This window comes from Myotis myotis, unplaced genomic scaffold (genome assembly GCF_014108235.1).
Source record: "Myotis myotis isolate mMyoMyo1 unplaced genomic scaffold, mMyoMyo1.p scaffold_m19_p_2, whole genome shotgun sequence".
Classification (NCBI taxonomy): domain Eukaryota; kingdom Metazoa; phylum Chordata; class Mammalia; order Chiroptera; family Vespertilionidae; genus Myotis; species Myotis myotis.
Genome location: NW_023416324.1, coordinates 210,799,817 through 210,815,904, shown reverse-complemented (window position 1 = coordinate 210,815,904; position 16,088 = coordinate 210,799,817). Strand labels below are relative to the sequence as shown.

The window sequence follows — 16,088 nt, the reverse complement described above, 5'->3', positions numbered from 1 at the left end:
CCGACGTGCCGCTTGTAGTGCTTGAGCATGTTGACCTTCTGCGCGAACTTGCGGTGGCACTCCTTGCACTCGTACTCCTTGATGCCCTTGTGCAGCTTCATGTGGTGGCGCAGCGCGTGCTTGGTCTTCATGCCTGCGGACAGCGGCAGGTGGGCGCCCGCCTCGCCCCGCGCCACCGGGCCGCACCCTGGGCCCCCCCTACAGCGACCGTGCCCTGGACCCGTCTCCGCATGCCCTGGATCCCCCAGCGCCTGTGCCCGACCCCCCTCCAGTGCCCACACCCCAACCCTTGGGCAGGCACAGGTGTCAGGGACTGCGGAAAGGGGGACGGGAAGGCTGCACCCCTGAAGGCTGGTTCCAGCGCCACGTGGGCGCGCCCGGGACCGTACCTTTCCCGCACTCGGCACACAGGTACTCCCGGATGTTGTCGTGCACGCGCATGTGCTCCTTCAGCATGTCCTTCCTGGCGAAGGACTTTCCACACTGCTCGCAGGCGTGGCTCTTCACACCTACCAACAAGGCACCCCCATGTCACTCCTGGAAGACCCGCAGGCGTGGGTAAGGCGGCAAGGCAGTAACTGGGAGGAAGGCGGCCTCCCCACAGCCGGAAGCACGGGCCACCCCTCCCTCCACCGCCTCAGGGCCTTCCTCTGGACTGGTTGGCAGGAGGCTCCGAGGACCTGGAGTGGGTGATGGGGCAGGGACGTGCTGGGAGCGGACGCCGTGGCCAGGACACAAGAAGCGGGACCGAGGAATGCACTGAGGGGGACGATGTGCAACTGCTCTGCGCACGAAGCCCACAGACAAGGCGGTCCACCCCCGTCAGCCCGGGGCCCTGTGCCTGACGGGAACACCTACCCGTGTGGATGAGTTTATGCCGCTCCAGGTTCCCGATGCTGTTGAAGATCCGGCCGCAGATCTCACAGGGGTGGATGTACCTGCAACCAGACAGAAGCCTCAGGGCAGCCCCACATGGGGGGACCCTGCAGCGGGCACAGCTTTCCTAGGCACCGAGAGGCCCAGAGATGAGACCAAAAGATGTAATGGAGATGACAGAAGACGGACTGTAGGCTGTCGTGAACTTAATGTGCCCCCAGTTCAAATCCACGCTTAAGCCCTGATCCCAGTTCCCCAGAACGTGGCTGTATTGGAGATCAGGGCTTAACAATTGATGAAGTTGGAACAAGGTCTCTGGATGGGCCCTGAGCCAGTATGACTGGTGTCCTTATGAAAAGGGGACGTGTGGGCACAGAGGCCCGGGTAGCAGGACGACCATGCAGACACGGGGAGATGAGGCCATCTGTACGCCAAGGAGAGGGGCCTGGGGCAGATGCTCTCACAGTCGGAGGGAGGCAGCCCTGCAACACCTTCATCTCAGACCTCCGGCCTGTGCACTCTGTTTGGGCGACCGAGCTGGCCACTGCAGCCACAACCATCCACCCTCGCTCAGGCTCAGAGCACTGGTTCGGCTGCAGCCCGACAGGAGCTGGCCTTCAGGGACCCTGATCACTAGGGAAAGGGCTCCCGGTGGCTCCCCAGGCCTGTAATGCGCTGCTCATGCTGAGTCCTGGCAGGGGATGGGGCCGAGGCAGGACGGGTGGAGGACAGGTACTTCCCCAGGACCCAGTGGGGCTCACAGAGCAGAGGGACTTGCCCCTTCAAGCATCGCTTCTCTGCACCTCCCTCGGGCACCTCCCTCAGGCACCACCCAGCGCTGAGCCCGCAGCCCCGGGAGCCTCACTTCTGCACGTTGGGGTCGGGCAGGTTCTCACGGTGGATGACCATGTGGGCGTGGTAGGTGGCCTTCAGGGCGAAGCGCCGGTTGCAGGTGCTGCAGCCGTAGCCCTTCTCCTTGTGCACCTCCATGATGTGCTTCAGGTACTCCTTCCCACGGCCGAAGGTGAGCTGCGGACAGGTACACGCTCACCACTCGCCCAGCTCGGCGCTGCAGCTCAGCATGCACTGCCGCGCACCACGGGGCAGGGACGCTGGTGAGAGCCCGTCACCCTGGCAGGTGAGGAGGGCACTCCTAGGGCAGGGGCAGCGCCGGCAAAACTGTGCAGCGGGGAGATGTGAGGAGTGGACCCCAGCTCCTCCCGGGCCTCCGGACTCCTCTTCAAGCCTGACTGCCTCCTCTCCACCCACTGACCTCCCTGACCGCACTCACACCCAAGGGTCCTGACAGGCGCACGGCAGGTGCCAGGATGGGCACACGGGCTGGTGCTCGCAGAGAACATGGCACCTGCACTCGACAGGAGTGAACTGTGCTTTCCCAGGCAGGGGACCCAGTGCAGGGACCGCCTTCACACAGCACGCTGCTGAGCCTGGGCCCTTTGAGGACAGAACCACCCCCTCTGAGCACGCCCCCCTTCCACGCACGGGGCAGGCTGTGGTGAAGAGCCACTGGTCCGAGGGGGGGAGGGAGGCCCCTCATGCGGCCGACCTCCAGGGAGCCAGATCCCACCGGATGAGCCACACAGCCGTACGCCGGCCAGTCGGGAGACTGGTTCTGCGAGGATGGTCCGTGTGACACAGTGAGACCAGGCATCCTCCCCGAGAACCCAAGTGACCTGGGGCAGCCAGCAGGACAGCTGCGTCTGCAAGTGGGCCACCGCCTGGGACTCCGCTCACCGAGCCCGGCCCGTCGGTCCGCAGCCTGTTCCGAGCCCCCTCCCCGACGCTCTGAGCGGCAGGTTACCTGGCACCTCTTGCAGCTGTACTTGTGAGGCTCCGAGTCCGCGCTCTCGTCAGAATTGTCATCGTTCTCCTCGGAGGAGATCCCGATCTTGCCAATGAACTCTTCCCTTTGGTGGTCATCCATCAGAGCGATGTCCTGGAAGAGCCGGAGCCCAACTTCTAACCCGCGTGGCAAAGCGTTAACCGGCTCCTTATCCACAGCAGCAGGGGGCTCACCCACGCGGAGAGGCAGCGCCTCTGCGACGTAGGACGTCCTAGGAGCTCCCGCCTACTGCGTCCTGTGTGGGCCCCCTGCAGACACCCTCCCTCGGGTCACCTGCACACCCCACTCCTGACGGGAAACCCACCAGGCCCTGCTCACACTCAGATAATTCTGCAATGCACAGCACCGGCCCCGAGGGGTGGGCAGGGAGCAGCAGGCTCCCTCCCGCGGGCCTGGTGTGAGCCTGGTGCTGCCTGACCCTGGGAACACCTAACGTCCCGGCCTTGATGGTGGCTTCTGTCAGTGGGGTGGGGTCAGTGGTCTCTAAGGCCTCCTCCTGTGGACGTGACCGGGCTTGCCCCGAAGTTTCTGAACTTCCATTTACTTTTCTGCAAAAGACTGCAAGGATCACTCCAGCAGTCACTCGCAGGCAGAAACACTGGGCATGAGCAGCCCGGGGGGCCGAGCCCGGAGCTGAGGGAGCAGCATGGCAGGAGCCAGCAGCCACCACTGGGAGGGAGGAGGGCTCGCCACGCTGGGTGGCCGGCTCCCTGTCTAGCAGCTCCTTCCAGCGGCCGCAGAGGGCGCTGCCCTTTCCCTGCCACTGCCCATCCTCAGGCAGAGGCTGCCGTCGCATGGCGCTGGGGGCCACGTTTCATCAGTGAGCAAACTTGGAACCCTGAGAGGATGGGCTCCTTTGGAGAGCTCGCCCCCCTCCCTCCGCGCCCTCGGCTGAAGCACGAGGTTTCAACAAGGGCCGCTGTTCCGTTTCTTCTACTGTTGGCTCTCACATCAACTCAAACTGAACCCCTATTTCCGTCAGCAAAGAAGGGCACCCCTCTTTCAGAGGAGAACTGCCCGAGGAGGACTAGCACCTGCTTACAGACCCCAGGCATGGGCACTCAGACCCGGCGGGCCCGTCACCTGTCGGGTCTAATTTAATGCTCATGGAAACCCACTCTCCATGGCAGGGCTCGGGGCCCCGTTTACAGAGAGAAACGTGGAGGCTCAGAGGGGTGGCAGAACTGGTACCCGCAGGTCCCGGCTGGGACATGGCAGGGTCCCGGGAGGTCCAAGCCCTTTTCCCCGAGGCTCTTCGCCCTCCTGGGGCCCTTCCTTCCTCCCCAGCTTGGTCCACATGGCTCTGCACCTGCACCGGGAGCCTCCCACACTCGTGCCTCGCCCCCACTTTCCCCAGCATCTGCCCAGGGAAAGCCCAGCCTGCACCGGAGCTGGGAGCTGCCCGTCACTGAGCGCAGGCAGGGAGGTGACGAGGGTGAGCGCAGCTTCATTGGGGCCTCAGCACCTGCCATCCCTTTGTTTTCCCCGGATCTGCACGTCTCCTGCCCCGATGCCCCGAGTCCTCGCTGCCTCCCCAGCTCCGGCCAACTCCTCACTCTCCTCGAGGCAGGGAGAAGGGGAGCAAACCCCAGCACCCCATCCACCCGCGGGAGGCACCGGACTGGGAGCCCTGCAGCGGGGCTGCCCGAGACCAGCAAACGGTCATGAGGCCGCATCTGACAAGAGGCGTGCGGCCAAGCGGACCAGTGGTCAGAACGCTGGCCCGAGGCCCCCACGCCCCGAGTGAGCTACCGGGACAGCGCGCGCGGCGGGCACCTTGAAGTGGACGTGGATGTGGTCCCTGAGCACGTCCACACGGAAGAACTTGCGGCCGCAGATCTCGCAGGTGTACTTCTTGTCGCCGTGGGTCAGCAGGTGCTTGTTCATGTTGCTCCTGCAGGAGAAGACCTGCGGGCGAAGAGGCGGACATGGAGGCGCCGGTCCCAACACCAGCTTCGCGTAAACCGTAACCACAGTTTCCGTTTCCTCTTGCAATGGCAACAACGCTGGCAGTGCTGCCACTGGCTGTCCCTGTGGCCATTGCTCCCCACTGTCCGGGCCTGGCAGCGGCTCACAGAACTGCGTGTGGCTGAGACCCAGCAACCACCCAAGCCCAGGCTGGTGGTTCTGTCCCCGACAACCCCAGCTTGTGGGGGCGAGGAGCCCCCTTGGGAGTCCCCCTGGGCCCCGCAGCAAGTGCTCTGCATCCGAGAGGGACACGCTCTCTAGCCTGGGCACACAGTGGCCTCTGCACAATCTCGTCCTGGGAGGCGAGTCTGAGGAGGGCCAAGGCCTGGAGCTCATTCACGAAGAACACCCTACTTCTGTGGCCACCTGTGTGGCCCCCGCACGGGCTGACAGCACCCCGGGACTCTGATGGGCAGTGCACTGCTGGACATTTAAGGTCAAGCTAAGGAGTCGCCTGACGCTCCCTGAACGGATCTGCTAATAAGGCTGACATCACGCTTCGCTTACTCGGGGAACATGCCAGGACCCTCCGTGGCCACGCGGTTGTGGGTGCTGTCACTCAGAGATGCCACAGGGGAGACCAGCACCAGCAGGCAGAATTAAGCCCCAGGACCTCCCACTTCCCCGGTGAGCGGGTCCCATCTCTGCCAGAGGACAGGTCGCAGGGACGTTGAGGAGAGAGAGAGAGCGTGAGCATGGGCGCACGCAGGTGGAGATGGTGGCCAACGAGGAAAAAGGCTCTGACAGAGCAAACGCTCATCCTCAGCTCCCTCCCCGGAGACCCGGCTCGACAGCGAAAGATCACAATGACAAGGCCACGAGTGAGCGGACACTGCAGCTTAGGACACCCCGAGTGTCCATGTCCCCGGACCTTCCCCGGACCTGCAGTGGGCAGAGCTCCGACTCGTCACCGCGGGAGGTGGTGAGCTGTGAGTTAGACTGCGGGGCAGCGCGGCGTTACCTTGCCACACACGGGGCATCCCGAAGGCTCCTTCTTGTAGCGGACCAGGCTTTCCCCGCTGGTCTCCAGGTCTTCCCTCTTCACTCGCCTGACGCCTGAAAGGCCCACCGCCCAAGCGAGAGGGTAAATACGTGATATTAGCCAGCTCTGCTGCAGCCCAGTGTCATTTCAGAGGACGGAGACGGCTGCCCACCGTGGGGAGACATATGAGTGAGCAGGCGTCCCTGGGCATGATGTGAGCATCAGCGCTAACCGCTGCTCCTACGGGCTCCCGGGGGAGAGGAGACTGCAGCACCCACGGGCCCGGTGACAGGGTTCTTGCATCTGAAACATCTGGAAATACGAGGGCAGCGAGTGTTTCCCACTTTACGGCGTGGAAGATTATAACGGACGACCTAGAGGTGTCTGTGCCCGATGGGAAGGCTCAGGGAAAAGGCAGGCTTCCTGGAGACGGCTCTAAGCAGGCAGGCTTTTTATTAAAAAGAGGCGAATACTCATCCTTCAAATTAAACCAGTTGAATTAGGGCCAGGGTGCAAGGTCAGGTGATAACAAAATCCTTATGGCTTTCAGGCATTGGGGGCCTCTTGGGGCACACAGAGGAGGAGCCAGGGAAAACCAGTCAGGGGCTCCCCAACGCCTCCGCCTGGAACATGCTCCACACACACGGCGGAGAGCTCACCGCGTCAGTTTCACAGTTTTCTTCCTGCTCTCTATCATGGGTAGCATTTTGCCATAATACTCAAAAACTCTGAAAAGCTTTTAATGACTGCCTACCATTCAATCCTACAGAGAGCCTGGTTTCCTTAACTCTTTCCCTCCTGAATACTTAGGACATTCCCAACTGTCCCTGTAGTTCCCACCTGACACTATGGATCCCTCCCTTTGCATGGGCTGAATCCCCATAGCTCGATGACTCCATCGGGTGGTGGCAGGGCTTGTGACAACATGGCCCACTCCTCCCCCTCCCTCAGGCCTGCCCTGCCCAGGGCGCTCACCCTCCAGGTGCCTCCGCTGGTGGTCCAGCATGACGTCCTTGCGGTAGAACATCTTGCTGCAGACTTCACAAGCAAACTTCTTGTCCCCGTGCTTCTTCTTGTGCTTGGAGAGGTTGCTGTTGGTGGAGAAGAATCTGAAACACATCTCACATTGGAACGTCTTGTCATCTGTCCAGAAAGCAAGCAGACACAGCAGCTTTTAGGTCAACAGCATCGGATGCAGGCTCCATGGTGAGGCCGTGGGAATGGCAAGGGGCGCAGGTGAAGGGTGGAGATGCGTGAGGCCCACTAGGCCAGGAAGCCGGTCACCTGTGCTACTGTCCAAGCACAGGCTGAAGGGCTTGTTCCCAAGATTTAGCTCGCCTCTTCTTGCCACCAGCCCAGCCCACATCCTCCGCCACCTCCTCTCCCCCACGGCATTCAACGATTCCGCCCAAGGAACCCCAGTGCTCCACCGGGAACTAGACAGTCCCCACCTGCTCCCTCTGTGCCACTGCTCTCCCTCCAGGTGCCAGGACGTCCCCTGAAGGCCTGCCCTGGGTGAGCACAGACCGTGGGCGTGGGGCACCTGCATGGCGCTAGGACCCCTCCAGCTGTCTGTCTTTCCTGGACCACCTGGACTCCCCCCTTGGCTCAGGGATCCCAGGGCCTCATGCCCAGCACAGGCCCTGACCCTCTCTGTGTTGTTCTGTGCTCTGCCCCTCACCCCACCCCCATCCAGGGGTCTGTCCTCCGCACAAGCCCTGAAGGCAGCCCTCACTGCCCACAGACCTCCTGGAGTACCAGCCCACGCCGGGTCCCCCTGCAGGTGGGCATGACAGAGTGGGTCACAGGGGCATCCCCCTTCAGAGGGAGGCCTCAGGACACACCGTGTCATCCTTGTTTCTGGGCCTGGGCCCCAGCCCGCTGACCTGCTCCTGGAGTCAGCAAACGTTTGCCAAACACACAGATCCCTGAGGCTGCACATAGCCCTGCTGTTTCCTACCGTGAATCTGATGGTTCTCACTGTGCTGTACACGGAGCCCATGGTGCGTTTAAGTACCCCCTGCCCCCCCCACCCCCCCCACACACACCCAGGGTCTCAGACTGGGCCCTGGCGACACGTGGGCCACATCGTCCTCTGTGGGGGCCGACCTGGTGCTGTGGATGTCCTGCAGCACCACCCTCCCACCCCCACACACACAGCCAGTGTGACAACCAAAATGTCCAGGCGGGGGGTTAGGTGACCCCAATGTGCAGCCCAGGTGCATCTACATGATCCCCTGTACACACACATGTATGCAGTATGTGTGCTTAGTATGCTTATTTCAGTGGCTATGTAATAGTCCACCTGGTTCCTTTACCATAATTTACTGCATTATTTTTTACTAGAGGCCCAGTGCACGAAATTCATGCATGGGGACGGGGGGGGCCCCCTCAGCCCAGCCTGCAACGATGCCAGCGTCCCTCGCCACGGCCTCCGGCCCAAGGCCCCTCCCCTCCCGCCGCGCAGCCGGGGCCCCTCCCCTCCCCTCCTCAGTGTGGCCAGGGCGTGGATGCTGGGCTCGTGTCGCCGGGGGCCTCTGCTGAATCCCCTGAGTATGGCTTCTTAGGGATGGGACCACCAGACCAAGGGCATCTGCATCTGCTTTGTGGAGGCCACACCATTACTGAGCTGTCCCATCAGATCACAGAGACCCCCACCCACCCCAGGCTTGCAAAACCACCCAGGTGAGCCTCCCTCCTGGGCAGGTGCTAATAGCATAGGTGAGCCGCCCTCCTGGGCAGGTGCTAACAGCACAGGTGAGCTGCCCTCATGGGCAGGCACCCTACTAGCATGGAAGGTACAGTGTGCCCATGGCTTTAGCTTTCTCTCAGGAGTCCCTCCAGCATATGGTGAGAAATCACCTGTAACTATTCCTGACTCATTTGTGGCCTCTGCTCGGGTAGAGGGAGTGAGCAGGGCTGTCGGGACGTCCCTCACTCAGGGTGGCTGCCCTGCCCAGGTAGGAGTGGGCAGGGCTTTCGGGACGTCCCTCACTCAGGGTGCGTTTCCTGTGTGGCATCCAGTCACCAGTTTAGGAATGCAGATGGGCATCTGGCTCCAACAATAACTTTCTCCCACCAATAACCCTGGTGCCCTTGAGGTCTACATTTATCTATATATATAAAAGCCTAAGCAACCGAATGACCAAACAATAGGTCGACCGGTTGCTATGATGCACAGTGACCACCAGGGGGCAGATGCTCAATGCAGGAGCTGCCCCCTGGTGGTCAGTGTGCTCCCTCAGCCGGCCAACCTCCCGCAGTCCCTCCCCCTGGCCGGCCAGCCAACCTCCCGCGGCCCCGATCACCAGCCAGGTGGAGGGACCGCACCTGTGCAAGAATTTGTGCACCAGGCCTCTAATGTTTTAATAAAATGCAGCGACTGAAAACAGATGCCTATCAGTTGGGTTCTGGTGAGGGGGTGGGTGCAGGGTCACCCAGAAATAAGACAGCAGATTTCCAGTGGAGCCGACCTGCATGGGAGCCTGGACGTGAACCTTTGCTATTCACTAGTGCAGTCTGATGGTCAAGGGCAGTTACACCAACACCTGCCACACCCAGGGCCGGCCCTGCTGAGTGGAAGGATGAGAAAAACCCAGCAGACTGCACTTTTCAAAGCTTCTCCCTCACACTGGACAAATTCTTGGCTTAATGGTTTATGGAAGACACATTTTCTTATGTGAACACATAAAAAAGCGTAACAGTATGCAAATACTGCATTTTGCAAATGAGCTCACTTATCCAGGCTTTGGTTAGCCTTTGCTAAAGGCATTTTGCAAATGAGCTCACTTATCCAGGCTTATCCTTTATTTTCCATCCAAAACTTCTACCCTTTGAAAGAGCATCTTGGGAAAAGAGAAGGTGCATTTCAGCTGCTGCTGTTACTTCCACGTGACAAAGGAAAGGTCTGCTTTGTCAGAACTTTGACCCACGAGTAGCACCCGGGGCTCTGACTTCTGTTACTTTCTGCTTCACCTGTGTCCAGAGAGACAGCTACAGAGGACACCTCCTCTTCCTGGACCCTGAGTCACTCACCAAACACTTCCCAGGTGCCACTCATGCTCCTGACACCCTGACAGCCTGCCCCACTCCTGCAGGCACGCAGACCTGCCAGTGGCCACACGGGCGTCTTCCGGCTCAGAACAGCCCAGGCTAAGGCCGGCTGCAGCTGGTGCAGCATGGAGACGGCTGGGGGACTGCCCCAGATCTGGGGAGCACCTGGGTGCAGGGCTCAGGGTGCAGGTGTGCGGCACACTGGAAGTTCGTCCGAAAGCTGCCAAGGCCACTTAAAGCCACAGACTCAGATGCTGCGGAGCAGCTGGAGCTCAGGTGAAACAGGGCTCGTCTGCCACTCGGAACAGTCCCGCCATGGGAGCAAGGTGCCATGGGCAAGACATGCCAGCTTCCAGACAGGACTCTCCAACACGATAAACAAACAAACACACGAGCCAAGCAAGGGTTACAGCGGGCGCTTCCGGGCAGGCGCTGGCTGCAGAGGGAGGAACTGTGGAGACTTAGCTAAGCCGGTTAAGGCTCCCCGGAGACCCACCTGACCAAGACCCCCACAGAGATACAGTGACGCACACAGAGGGCCAACAGGAAAGGGTCGGTATCAAAGGCTAACCTGGTAGGTCGCTAAGCCGACTGCCACTGGTCCCCCCCTCTCCCGGGTGAGCTAGGGTTCCTGGAGAGAGGGAGAACGCAAGTCACCCCGGTGCACAGGAGGAGCAGTGGGGACAGGGCGGGGCTTTCTCCAGGGGCTGGGCTCCTAAGCCACTGCCTCCTGCTGTCCACGAGGATGTCTGTAGCACGCGTGCTTGCCAGCTGCCAGCTTGCCCACACACAGTGCCCAGCATGCTTGCCCAGGCCCAGGGAGGCCCCCTCGGCACGGGCTCGTGGCAGCATGAGGAAATGAGGTTCCTGTCACTTTTGAAGATTGGTGGCAGAAGTGGACTCAGAACAACATGGTCTGGACACTGGCAGCTCCATGTAGAAGGGAGGCTAATGGTTCCGGAAGCCCCTTCCGACAAGTGAGAAACACACCCCTGCAGGCACCACCCACCACTCTTTCTCACATGGTCCTAGCGCAAACCCAACACCGCTGCCCGCCACACTCGGCGAGGATGGCATGTGTGGGAACTCAAATGGGGGGCATGTGTAACAGGAAGTGGGAACATAAGTTCCTTTAGACCCGGGATGTCTCCGTCTGTCTCTAGACCAGCTAATGACTGCTCGGAAGCAAAATGCGTGGTGGGGTTGTTAACCCTACCTTTACCCCCTCTGGCGTTCCCCAGCTCCCACCCCGTCCCCTGGGACTCGACGCTGGCCGGCCCGCTCACCTGTCCTGCAGTTGTGAAATTCCAGCGCGCTCTCGATGCGGAAGGTCTTCTCACAGGTGCCACACCGGTACCTGTACTCGCTGTCCACCTGGGCAGAGGGCAGCGCGTCAGTGAGAGGAGGAGCCCAGGGGAGGCTCAAGCAGAACGGGCTCCCTGAGGAAACATTCTAGCAACTTCCGTGTGTGTGGTTTCCGACGTTTCTCTACTACTCTCCTCCTCAGCTTAGGAACATGAAGAATTTTCACTCTTCCCGCCCCATTGCCCTAGAAAGAGCACCCCATACTCAGGCACCTGCACAGCCCCCAGGGCCACCTGCTCCCGCCAGGCCAGGCCAGGCCACCTGGATGTGTCCAGAACCGCCGGGCTCGGCCGCTGTGGTTCCCTCCTCTCCCCTGACTCTAACTTCTCTCCCCCTCGGACTGTTTGGTCCGTGGCCTGCTTCTCCCGTAGCTGGGAGGACAGCCGTGGCTGCACCCACCTCGTTCCTGCTGTGCTTGTAGGAGACATGCTGCTTTAGACTCTCCTTTCGGCTGAACAGCTTCGCACACTCCTCACACTTGAACAGCTTATCGCCTACGGAGCCAACAAGAACAAGCCGGTCCATGACTGCAGCGCGGCCGGAGACATGGGCGCCCTGGCCCTCCACGCGGGCGGGCAGCCCCTGGGCCACGCCGCCCACAGAGAGGCTGGGACTCACCGTGCGAGCGCACGTGCCGGCTCAGGTTGCTGCTGTTCTGGAAGACCTTGCTGCAGGTGCCGCACTGGTACACCCGCCGGTGCTCCCCCAGCTGCCGGACCAGCTTCCGCCGGATGCCGTGCCGGGTGGAGAGAATCAGACTCCTCTTGAGGGTGATGCTGCCGCTCTGATGATGCGGGAACCTGCCAGGTGGACAGGGAACGGGACGACAGGTGGGAGACTGAGGTCAAGGTTACAGTCATCTTGGAAAGGGTCTTGCCGAATCGTCCCTGCTCGATGGGAGAAAGGGGCCAAGCTCGGCATCGGCCAGGGCCAGGGGCACCCAGAGGAGAGGCACCGTGAGCGGACCAGCCGCACGTCTCACTGCGGTGACCTCTGGCCACCGGGAGCGTCACACGCAATGCGCGCTTCACCTAGAGCAGCCAGGTCCCTGAGCTCTCCTCACGGGCACGGCCTCTCGGCTTTATGTTCCCCCTGAACCCGGTTTTTAAAATCTCATCTGCTTGTGTGTTTCTGACTGTTTCCATGGAAACTCTCCGGGCACTCAGACAGACTGTAAATAAATAAACAGGTAACAGCATTTCTGACATGCCTTTGGTTTCAGTATTTCCACAGGTTCCCAGGCTACGAAGGACCAGGTGCACTTTGACAATAGAAAGGGGAACCCCAAAAAGAGCCAGTGGAGAAAAAATTGCCATCAGCTTATTCAGCTTCAGGACAATAATTTCCCAAGAATGACAACAAAATGCAAACATTTTCCTTGTTCACTGAAAGAAAAAGGAAAACACAAAGTAAGGAAAGCAATTTATAGAAATTCCAATACAAAACTGCTTTATCACAGCAGCAATATTCATAACAGGCAGGAGGGGGGCAGCCCAAGTGCCACGGAAGCAGGAATGGACAAGCCAACGTGGCCCCCCCACAGCGACTGCCACGCAGCCTGAGAGGGAGGACATTCTGACCTAGGCTGCACTTGGATGGGCCTGGAGAGCAGCATGCCGAGTGGAGCAAGCCCGTCACAGAAGGGCTCCTGTGTGATCCCCCTTACATGGGCACCTAGGCTGTTCAGATTCACAGACGGGGCTGGGGATGGGGTAAGGAATAATTATTAAATAATATGGAGCCCTGACCAGTTTGGCTCAGTGGATAGAGCATCGGCCTGCGGACTCAGGGGTCCCGGGTTCGATTCCGGTCAAGGGCATGTACCTTGGTTGTGGGCACATCCCCGGTGGGGGGGGTGTGCAGGAGGCAGCTGATCGATGTTTCTCTCTCATCAATGTTTCTAACGCTCTACCCTCTCCCTTCCTCTCTGTAAAAAATCAATAAAATATATTAAAAAAAATAATATGGAGTTTCAGTTCAAGGAAGATAAAGAAGTTATGGAGATGGATGATGGTGAATGTATGTGAATGTATTTAAAACCACTGACCTGTACTCTTAAAAATTATGATGATGGTAAATTTCATGTTAGGTCTATTTTTACCACAATAAAAATGTTTTTCAAACTGTTTTCACAGTGGACGCCCCATTAAGCTCCTGGGTCCAGAGTGTTCCTGCTGCTTGTTCAGAAACACACTCATCCGCTTCCACCATGAGAAGCAAACCCCCACTCGTCAGGCCCTCCCCCGGCCCCCCACGAAGTTGCTGCCCCCTCACTGCCTGCCCCGAGCACTGTGGCAGGACTCACTTTGGCACTGAAGGAGCCTCGCTGGTGGTGGTGGTGGCCAGCTTCCCCAAGACCAGCTCCATGATGTGCTCGTCCGGCGCCGCAGGCACGGGCTCGTCCGGTGGCACCTCGGTGATGATCTCGGCCACTTGCTCTGTGCAGAAAGAACGGGACAGCCACGTCACAGCCGGGCAGGGGCAGAACACAGCCAGCCAAGACGGCACACCCAGGGGACACAGCCGGGACAGGTTTACACAGTTAACAAGGAAAGAAAGGAAAACTAGCAATATTTTAGAACCTACATATTTATCTGTATATATAGAAAATCAAAATGATATTCATAACTCAAAACTAGGTTATAAATTGTGATGCTTTATTAAAACCATGGCAGTCCTAGCACTATTTCAATCCCTCAGAATACCAACCCAAACCACAACATTTTCATATATATTGGGATCTTAAAATGTATTAAATTATGGTGACAGAGACTTAGAAATATTAATTTTGTTATTAGACAAGCCACCGTGAGTATGTTCAAAAGCAGATAATGGCAAGCACAAGAGTCAAACACGACATAGCCACAGTAACAGGGACCCAGGTCTGAACCTCTGCACAAATGAAATACGGGAAAGTCACACACAAAAATTAGCACCGGTCCTCCCACTTGCCTCCCATGTGCCTTCCTAATGCAACTGACCACTAGTGAGCCCATCACTGAAGAGGCTCCGGCCCCTTCACTGGCCTGGCCTGTTTAGGGAAGGGAAACTGTGCAGGAAGTCTAACCCCTCAGGCCCTGTCAGGTCCACAGAGCACACCTTGCTGGCTCCGCCCCCAGGGCCAGCCCTCACCTGCTGGCTCCGCCCCCAGGGCCAGCCCTCACCTGCTGGCTCCGCCCCCAGGGCCAGCCCCACCTGCTGGCTCCGCCCCCAGGGCCAGCCCTCACCTGCTGGCTCCGCCCCCAGGGCCAGCCCTCACCTGCTGGCTCCGCCCCCAGGGCCAGCCCTCACCTGCTGGCTCCGCCCCCAGGGCCAGCCCTCACCTGCTGGCTCCGCCCCCAGGGCCAGCCCTCACCTGCGGGCTCCTTGTCTTCAATGACGACCAAGGGCTGTTCTGGTTTCTGCTCTGGTTTCGAGGCTTTGGGTTTTCTCCCCCTTCGAGGCTTTTTCTTCTGCTCTTTGGCGGCACTGATGCTCTTGGGGACTGCGGGAGGCTCCCCCTGAGACCCGTCAGGTTCCTTCTCTGGAGCCCCCTCCTGCTGGCCGGCCGGGGGGAGGCTTTTGGTTTGTTCCAAGTGGCCCAACAGATGCTCTGCAGGAGAGGGAGGCAGGTGCACGGGGCGCGGGGGAGCCGGTCAGTGTCCGCTCCCTCCCGCACTGCTTGTTTGTTTTCAGTTTTATTTGCTAATAGTGCGCCCTCTGCAGAGGTAAACTGTGTTCCCACTGCTTTTGAGAAGAAAGCATCCCACGCACCAAACAGACGACTATTTCAGTCAGTCAGGTGATAAAGGCAGGGCCGTTCTGTACAGATAAAGCCTGCGCCACACGACGTGCGAAGAGGACTGTGGGAGGCCACACCCACGAGCTCTCTCTCGATGGCAACAGTCAGGCAACTGTGATTTTTGTCTGTAAGCTTATTTGCATTTTCTAATTTTTCCACAATAAATACCTAACACGATTACTTACAAATGTAACCTCTAAGAGGAAAAGAGAAATATTCAATTTGTGATAAACTGTCTAAAAACACTGCATAAAAGCAAAAGAACAGAACTGTACTTTATTTTCAACTGAAGAAGCCCTCAGAGGCCTCCAAGGACAAGAAAGCTGGACGAGAGTGGCCACAGTCCCAGTGAAGGTGAGTCCGGCACAGAGCAGCTGGCCCGCAGGGCAGCAGGAAGGAGGAGGGAGGACGGGTGGGAGGAGGGACTAACGCGCGCAGATGACAGAAGGCACCTGGGGGCTCACTGGGGCCCAGGACTGATTCTTCCTGCTGGAAAGCCCCACTGGGTCGACGCAGGTGCTGTGTATAAAGGGGCCGTTACGCCTTCATTTGTCCCCTATGGAGGGACACTGTGCTGGGTGCGTGCCCGCAAGAACGAGTGAGGAAAGAAAATCACACAGCAAACACCATGTTGTGTGACACGTCACAGGAAGGGTTTGGCAGTTCAGCCGCACAGCAGAACAAGGTAACAAGGAGCGCACTGGCTGCAAACACTTGGAAAGACTAGATAAAATACAGACTTCTCCTCGTCCCCCGCCCCGTGATACACTGCTGAGCTTAAGAGCGAGAAGACCTCGTGATGCCAGATACGCAGACGGGCTCAAGCCAAAGTGTAAAAGCACTGGGCTGGGGGGGCACTGGGCTGGGGGGGCACTGGGCTGGGGAGGCACTGGGCTGGGGAGGCACTGGGCTGGGGGGGCACAGGGCTGGGAGGGCACTGGGCTGGGGGGGCACTGGGCTGGGAGGGCACTGGGCTGGGGGGGCACTGGGCTGGGGGAGGCACTGGGCTGGGAGGGCACTGGGCTGGGGGGGCACTGGGCTGGGGGGGCACTGGGCTGAGGGGGCACTGGGCTGGGGGGGCACTGGGCTGGGGGAGGCACTGGGCTAGGAGGGCACTGGGCTGGGGGGGCACTGGGCTGGGGGGGCACTGGGCTGGGGGCCACTGGGCTGGGGGAGGCACTGGGCTGGGGGGGCACTGG

General features: G+C 59.7%; 1 protein-coding gene across 3 annotated transcripts in view; it reads right to left on the bottom strand.

The window, feature by feature from the left end:
* The window catches only part of PRDM15 (PR/SET domain 15), a 50,184-nt gene that overhangs the window by 10,477 nt on the left and 23,619 nt on the right, over positions 1-16,088 (bottom strand). For 2 of the 3 annotated variants that reach the window (XR_004974233.1, XM_036351394.1), the window contains exons 7-19: positions 14,464-14,700; positions 13,414-13,546; positions 11,727-11,908; positions 11,508-11,602; positions 11,030-11,117; positions 6,666-6,833; positions 5,670-5,764; positions 4,517-4,648; positions 2,699-2,833; positions 1,742-1,905; positions 859-938; positions 390-509; positions 2-133 (exon numbers count right to left, since the gene is read on the bottom strand). Coding sequence is in view for 2 of the 3 variants with exons in the window: in XM_036351394.1 (XP_036207287.1) it covers positions 2-133; positions 390-509; positions 859-938; positions 1,742-1,905; positions 2,699-2,833; positions 4,517-4,648; positions 5,670-5,764; positions 6,666-6,833; positions 11,030-11,117; positions 11,508-11,602; positions 11,727-11,908; positions 13,414-13,546; positions 14,464-14,700 (1,761 nt within the window). In the remaining variant the exon portion in view is untranslated. Of the gene's footprint in view, position 1; positions 134-389; positions 510-858; positions 939-1,741; positions 1,906-2,698; positions 2,834-4,516; positions 4,649-5,669; positions 5,765-6,665; positions 6,834-10,314; positions 10,375-11,029; positions 11,118-11,507; positions 11,603-11,726; positions 11,909-13,413; positions 13,547-14,463; positions 14,701-16,088 lie in introns of all 3 variants that reach the window. The other variant, XM_036351395.1, reaches the window with a different exon arrangement.